This window comes from Rutilus rutilus, assembly GCF_951802725.1.
Source record: "Rutilus rutilus genome assembly, chromosome: 4".
NCBI classification, from domain to species: Eukaryota; Metazoa; Chordata; class Actinopteri; order Cypriniformes; family Leuciscidae; genus Rutilus; species Rutilus rutilus.
In genome coordinates, this window is record NC_140212.1 from 37966324 (window position 1) to 37974772 (window position 8449).

The following is an 8449-nucleotide window of genomic DNA, read 5'->3' on the forward strand; positions in this document are numbered from 1 at the left end:
ATTCTACTTACTTTTTTCCTGACATAAATTTAATTATTCTGGAATGAATGCATGTCTATTAGTTTATAAACTGTGTAAAATGATCTTGCAGGCTATCAAGACACGGTTTAGCTCCATCCTTGACAGTGATGAAGCTTTGCTTACTGCGGTAACCCTGCCAAAATTCAAGCTGCGGTGGCTGAGGGATGAAACAAGAAAAGACAACATCAAGATGATTCTGGCAGCACAGTGCCGTGCTCTCACCGTTGAGATACCACAGAAAGAGCCACTGCAGTCTCCTGAAAGCAGAGACCATGAAAATGACTTCTTCACATTTCCTGAAGAGGAGAATCAACATGATGAACAAGCAATTACTGTGGACATGGAGATTTGTGAATACCTGAAATCAGCTTATATTGGAAATTTACATGATTTCCCCCATTTTGAAGATCTTCTTAAAAGCCAACACAGCAACACCTTCCAGTGCACCAGTTGAGAGGCTGTTTAGTATTGGAAGTCTCATCCTTACCCCAAAAAGGAAACCGACTCACAGACCAGCGTTTTGAGAAACTACTCCTGCTGTGCTACAATCGTTACTTTGAAAACAAAACCCAGATGAAATAGTGAACTCTGAGTATTAAGTGAATACTCTAACATTACGTTAAGATAATACTTCTTTTCTTTTTTCTTTTCTTTTTTTGCATTGCACTGCAGAAGTGATCTGAACTTTTTTTTGCATTAAATTTTGTTTTGAGGACACTTTATAGAAAACTCAAGAGTTTTGGTCTGTTGAAATCAACCTATATTTTGTTTAGGCCATGTGAAATTTTTCACATTTTAAAGCTGACAGATTTATATTTAATTGGTGATGTTTGTTCTCTAGTATCATCTTATTGTTCTCTAATAAGTTATTAAACATTTTAAAAAGTTTACGATATGTATTTTGCCCTAATATAACTTATTTCATAATGGTAATTATCTAGCCTATATTACACTCATTATTACAATGGACAGTGAATTTACTTTATGCAGTCCATAGTCTACCCACAAAAGTTACAAACGCATTACTTTCAATAATCAGTGATGTTTATAGATATTTTATATGGCATGCATAGCTCTGGGATCAGGAAGTTCTCAGAATATAATATTATACTATATTCTTATTTAATATAAACATGATTTTTTTTTTAAATGAAGGTGTAGGGTTTATATAGGCTGTTGTTGTTGTTAGGGGTATTACTGTGTTAAACACTAGTTCAAGAACAAAAACACCTGCCAGGCCTGAAAGAGTCTCAGCCAGGTAAGAAAAAGTAACGCAAAAGTAATGTAGCGCATTACTTTCCATAAAAAGTAACTAAGTAGTTACTTTTTTGGGGAGTAACTCAATATTGTAATGCATTACTTTTAAAAGTAACTTTCCCCAACACTGGTGACATCTGCTCTTAATGGAATGCCAGAACAAGAGGAAAACAACAAACAGGAATGTGATATTTTTCCATATTTATACAGTAGTATAGTATTATATACAGAAGTATGACCCATGTGGTAAATCAGAGAAATTTTGTTTGGGGTTGGGGGGCGGGAATGAATATATGAAGATTGAAATTACGAAATGGCTTTAAACAATTACTAAACAGATTGTAAAATGCTTTTTTTCATGCATGGTTTGCTTCTGACAGCACTGAACAAGCTAGCGTCACCATCTAGTGGCTGTGTGCAGGACACCCATAGCATCTCAGCCAGGGTCCACAATTAACACCATACACCAAATGGCAATTTAAATTAAATGGTTTTACTTGTCAGTTGGCCAGGCACTTTTTTTTATGAATTCTAACAATGCATGGTTGAGAGAACGGGATATGGCTTAGTATGAATATCAAATTGTGAAGGTTGAGATGTAATCATATAAATATACATTCTTACATGCTCCGTATTTCAGAGTGAAGCGTGGCACTGTATTCATTTACACCTGAGCAACTCGTGATCCTGTGTTTCCTGTGTTTTAGAGTGGCTCAGTTCATAGTAAATCAGCTAGAGGGCCACTGAAGATTTTAGATACAACCACCTCCAAAACACCTGAGTGGAAGTTTCTAGTAATTGTGATGACTTTGATTAGCTGGATCAGATGTTTAATTAGGGTGGAACTAAACTCTGCAGGGCAGTGGCCCTAGCAACTAGAGTTCATCGTAAAGTAATGCATTTAAACTAGATTAGATTAGATTAGATTCAACTTTATTGTCATTACACAAGTACAGGTACAAGGCAACGAAATGCAGTTTAGGTCTAACCAGAAGTGCAATAGCAGCAAGTGCAGGATATACAGTGGTTCCATAAGTGCAGAACATGGATATGTACTGAATAAATATAGAGTTGAATACTATTATAAACAAAAATTTACAGATAGATTGTCCTATGAATATAATATACAGATAACTATTACTGTGAACAGAGTTTACAGCTAGATATGTACTGAATATAATAATATACAGATGGCTATTACTATAAACAGAATGTTTACAGATAGATATGTACTGAATATAATATACAGATGGCTGTTACTATAAACAGAATTTTACAGATAGATATGTACTATGAATATATATACAGATGGCTGTTACTATAAACAGAATGTGAGCATAATATACAGATGGCTATTACTATAAACAGAATTTAACAAATAGATATATGTATAAGTTAGGCTAATGAGCAGTATAACAATGGATTTAAAGTAGTGCAAATAAAGTTTGGACAGAAGCTATCCGAGTGAAAGTGCAGTGGAAAGTAATTGCATATTACAGTTAAGGTACGATATTGCAATGCATATATAAACAGTCGGTACTGTAAATAAACAGTCGGCAGTGCAAATTGAGCATATTCCAGTCAAGGTAGTAGTGCAAGATGCATATGTAAACAGTTGTTACTGTAATAACAGTCAGCAGTGCAAATGAACATTATAGTATTGCAATAACAAAATGGAGGCAGGTGTGAGGAGGGAGAGGAGAGTCAATCAGTATATGAGGGGAGTGGGATCAATGAGGGTTAGAGTTTAATAAAGAGACAGCTCTGGGGAAAAAACTGTTCTTTAGTCTGCTGGTCCTGGTCCGGAGGCACCTGAAACGCCTGCCGTTGCAAGCAATAATATATTTCAAAATATGCACACATTCACTCTTATTTGTATGACTCAAATTGTAAATTGATTTATATGTTAATGTTTCCTGTTTAAATGTAAATCAGTAGAGTAATCACTTGAAATTACTAATGGTTATTTTTATAGTTTTTTTTAAACTGTTAAAAATAAATAATACCCAGTGAAAGGCTGAAATTGATATAAATTCTTCTATTATACAAGAAGTATCTGATGACTTAACTACATTTAGAAAAGTAAATTAATACATTTACTCTGGTACACTTCCACAGACACAAAAGTAACACAAAAGTTTGTTACTTTTGTGACTGAATCTACAGAAAATAACAGCTGGAAAAACAAACTTCACAGGTGATAGTAATGTCAAACTAATGTCATGTGGACTGTTGTTGTATGTCTTTGTAGATTGTCTGGCTGTATGGTGACCGAGAAAGGCTGTCGTTATCTTTCTTCAGCTCTGAGTTCAAACCCCTCTCACCTGAGAGAGCTGGATCTGAGCTACAATCACCCAGGAGATTCAGGAGTCAAGCTGCTCTCTGATAAACTCAACCATCCAAACTACAGACTGGATAAACTCAAGTATGTAGAGCAGGAAGAGTTTTGATTAATCAACTCTAAAAATAGCATTACAATCTTTACTTATTAAAAAACAGTTACACTTTATTTCTTTCATACATTTACAACAGTTCTTATTGAGAATTTACAGAGGTTTAGTTCTAGTTATACTACAGGGCTTTTGAATGCTGCATTCTGATTGGGTATTTCCAGTAAACGCTCAGCTAAAGTAGTTTCAGGCAGGTCTTGACTGCATTACAGTTCCATAAGGTTAGGAGATGCATTATATGAATGCTAGGCTACAGAGATGCGTCTTTAATCTAGATTTAAACATGGAGAGTGTGTCTGAGCCCCAAACATTATCAGGAAGGCTATTCCGGAGTTTAGGAGCCAAATGTGAAAACGCTCTCCCTCCTTTAGTGGACTTAGATATTCTAGGCACTATCAATAGCCCAGAGTTTTGTGACCTTAAAGAGCGTGATGGATTGTGAAGCGATAGAAGATTAGTTAAATACACAAGAGCTAAACAATTTATGGCCTTATAGGTCAGTAGCAATACTTTGTAATTGATACAGAACTTAATAGGTAACCAGTGTAGAGATAATAAAATTGGCATTGTTTAATCATATTTTCTTGACCTAGTAAGAACTTTAGCGACTGCATTTTGGACTAATTGTAGCTTGTTTATTAGCTTGTTTATTGAGGATGAAGGACAACCAGCTAGTTATGCATTACAGTAATCTAGTCTAGAGGTCATGAATGCATGAACTAACTTTTCTGCATCAGAAACAGATAGCATGTTCCAGAGCTTAGCAATGTTTCTGAGGTGGAAAAAGGCTGTTTTTGTAACATATGAAATATGATTTTCGAAAGATAAGTTGCTGTCTAATATAATGCACAGGTCTTTAACCCTCTGGGGACCAAAAACGCGCCCGCGCGTTTTGCTCGGTTTTTTTTTTTAGCAATGAAAATAAACACTAAATGCTCTGTTAATTTTGATCTTTCATTTTCGTGTAATACATCAATCGATCCTGTTCAGTTTCTATTTTTTTTCTGTATACTCACAATAAAAATAAAGTGTTTTGCTTTTTGACAAATAAAGAAAAATTAAGATGATGCGATTTCTGCCTTCTCTCTGTCAGTAAACTCCCGTTTGAAACGCGTTCGAAAATGATCTATAACTCCGCGAAAATTCAGTCAAACAGGCAAACAGACCCACGGGCATAAAGCTTGAGATCGCATCTTTTAATTGAAGTCATTTATATAAAAAACAAATATTCTTAGTTTCTGTAATCTGTATACAAAGAGAGCGACTCCAGTCGACCTCATTACGAGATGATTCACAGTAATTTGACCACTCCCCGGAGAGCGCGTGCTTTTCAAATGCAAATTCCGAGAACCATTTCAGATCTGTGAAACGCCCACATCAGCTGTAAACAAAGCGGGTCGCGGGTGAGACATTATAGCCTTTATGGAGAAAAGTTTCCACAGTGCTGATGAGGAGAAATATCTCCTGATATGAGCAGCAGATCGCGCTGAGGAGTGAGGTAGGCTGTTTTCTTTTCTCAAGTGTGGAATAACGTTATGGAATAACGTTAGTGTAGGCCTATGTAAACAAAAAGATGAATCGCATTTCTATAATATGAATCGCGTTTCTGTGAGATGAATGAAGGGTACATATTTGTAAAGAGTGTTTAGCCTAAATATGAATCGCGCGTCTGTGTGTGAAAGAATAAACTGCTTTGCCATAGCCTACTGAGATGAGTAAAAATCGACTGGAATATGTTGAAATAAAATGTATTTGTATAAGCAACGTAAATTAACATTTATATGCCCTGATATTTCAATAAAACAACGTTAGTCAGGCGTTAGTCACACTATTTTTGTCAAAAATAAAGTCATAGACTAAGATGTTAGATGTTCCAATGTTGGCTATATTCAAACTAATGAATACTGATAAAATGTAGGCCTATAATCTTTTTTTTCTTTCTTTTTTTTTTTTACAAAGAAAGAGTACACTTGAAATATTGTTGAAATTGTAATTATTGTTGTAATTGTAACATTTTTAATAAAATAGCTAAACATATTTACAAGATAGATGTAAGCGAAATCTTAAATGGTCAATATAAGTATTCTTCTAAATACATTGTCCTTGCATTGTGGCTCAGTCAGTGTCACACCTGAATGAATGACTATTCAGAGTCATTATGCAGAGTGGGTGGAACATCCCAGGTGTAAACTACTCCTTCACGCCCCCCTCGCATATTGGCTTTCCAAGCAAAACCTGTTTTACACCATTTAAATCAATGTATTTTTTTTTGTGAACGATAAAGCAAGATTATTTTCACATAATTTTGAAGCCAGTACTCAAAGGTACAACATCAATTAGACAAAAGTCTTGTGGACACATATTTAATATGTGTTTTGTGGTCTTAATTCAGCCACTTTCATTTTTATTTTTTCCAATAACCACGCATAAACATTATTCTCTTAAAAATACAAACATCTACATACACGTTGCCCGCATATTTTGGTAGCCCTGTTTGTGCTATATAGAGTGAATTTACACCTTTGCCATTAACATGTTTATAAATAACTGAAAAAAGCACAAATTTCAAGGCATGTCAGAACATCTCAAGGGCTCCAAAAACACCTTGGTCCCCAGAGGGTTAACTGAGATTCTGTGTACAGGTTTTGGTCCAATTACTAATTCCTCAGTCTTAGCTGAATTTAATAGAAGAAAATTACAGGTCATCCAATATTTTATATCTTTAACCCTTTAGAACCTGAAGCTAAAATAGGTGTTTTTCACATAATTAGATTTTTTGACTGTAAAATTCTAAAACAATGTGCTATCTTCATGTGCAAGGTGTCATCTTTTTCAGAAAAAGATAAGCTTTCAACAAATTACAGTTTTCATTTAGGACACTTTTTTTCATACACGCACACATACAAATGCACACATTCATAGGCGCGCACACATACACATGCATGCACTACATGCTTAGATACGTGAAAGAGTAACGGCCATCCGCCTCCCAAATTTCATTAAAAATCATCCCAATCCCCTCTTCTGCTGTCTAACACTTCTTTCGCCATGTATTTGTTCGTTTCTTTTATTATTTTATGCAATCCAAAACACTCTAACATGTCGCGCGTTGTATCTCTCTGTTCAAATCCTTCCTTCCCGCGCTGCTGTCATTTGCAGACGGACAGTGCAAATATGTTAGTGCAAATTGCTTCCAGTTAAAACAGCTCAAACATGCATTTTAGTCTTTAGTCTGTGAAACTGGGGATAACATTTTAATGCTAAAGTCTGATTACACTGTATTCAGCATAAACTCTGCTACAACACTATGTGAGCAGCATCTATGTAAAAATGTTTAGTTTAGAAAATTGTTTATGAGGGTTTAAAATAGGTCTTATTGAAACCAATACTGTATATTTGTTCACAAGACTTTTGAGAACTGGATCTTATATCCTAGAGTTTTTGCTTCAAAACAATGTGAAAATCATCCTGCCCATTCATTCACATAATACAATATATTGATTTAAAATTGTAAGACATGTTCTGTGTTAGAAAGGCCATATGTGAGGAGGCATGACTGATCATGATATTGTTGTGCCTAATGGGCCTATCAAGCTGAATGGAACTGTAAGGGAACTAGAAAGAATGTGAGGAGATTATAAGAATGTTTTTTTTTATTGTTTGTGGGTTTTTTTTTTAGAACACAACATAATCCAGATATACATAACAAAGAACAAAAAGGCAAATTATTGAGCACACTGATCTAAACACAGAAACTTGAACAGTTACACACCTTTCCTGAAACAGTCCCTGTTCAACATACCTGGCGTTTCCAAATGTGCTTTCTTTTATTTTGCCATTCACTGATGAAAAAACTGCCCTGCCATCAGTGATGGAGCCTCTTTTACCATTTTTGTGTAGAATATCAGTCCAGTGTAGCCGGACTGATATTCTCCCTTGCTCAGAAAGTCTAATTATGCCTCACAGAAATAATATAACTTATGACATTCCAAGAAATGCCTAATATGGTGTAGCAAATTAGCTCTATGAAATATTAGTAATCAATAATAACTTGTTATAATTGATTATGAATATTTGGATCAGTTAATATAATTAACTTAATGTTGTAAATTAATATTACAATCAATTAACCTGTTTGTCCTGTGAACACTCAGGATTAATTGTTTATTAATTCTAAGAAATGTACATTTCCGGGGCATGGGAAATGTCTTTCTTTCTTTACAGTACTACTAAGAGCAAGTAGTCAAAATCTATGATTAGAGACTCCAGATATGAGCGTGAGACATAGACAACTTTACGTGTGACATGAACAAGACTTTATTAATTAGACTAAACATTTAAACTACTCTACCATACACATACATACAGTACATGCATACAGTTTACCAAGGGACAGAGAGCTGAAGCAGAGTACAGGAAAGCAAGAAGTTATAGCATTGTTTGGAATTCAGCAGATCAACAGCCTTGAGCAAACCATCAGTTTAGTTCTAACACGCCCTTCTTTAAAAAGGGGTAATGATACTTTGCTGATGTGGTCTTGATGAGAGAGAGAACCAGTGGGAGTCAGAGGATCTTTGGTGAATGGAAAGACAAGGCCGCAGCCTGGCACAAGCTTGGGGGTCCTTAGAAACGTCTAGTTCAGCATCATCTCCGACCCGTCATCAGACCTTCACCCCGTGGTCAAACCTGAGCTTTCTACGGGCCAGAGTGCCCTTAGAACG

General features: G+C 35.4%; 1 protein-coding gene across 2 annotated transcripts in view; it reads left to right on the plus strand.

Annotated features, from left to right (window-relative positions):
- The window catches only part of LOC311289204 (protein NLRC3-like), a 38176-nt gene that overhangs the window by 24654 nt on the left and 5073 nt on the right, over positions 1-8449 (plus strand). The window contains exon 12 of one of the 2 annotated variants that reach the window (XR_014627083.1): positions 92-1186. Coding sequence is in view for 1 of the 2 variants with exons in the window: in XM_084407014.1 (XP_084263140.1) it covers positions 3530-3703 (174 nt within the window). In the remaining variant the exon portion in view is untranslated. Of the gene's footprint in view, positions 1-91; positions 1187-3529; positions 3704-8449 lie in introns of those variants that run through there. The other variant, XM_084407014.1, reaches the window with a different exon arrangement.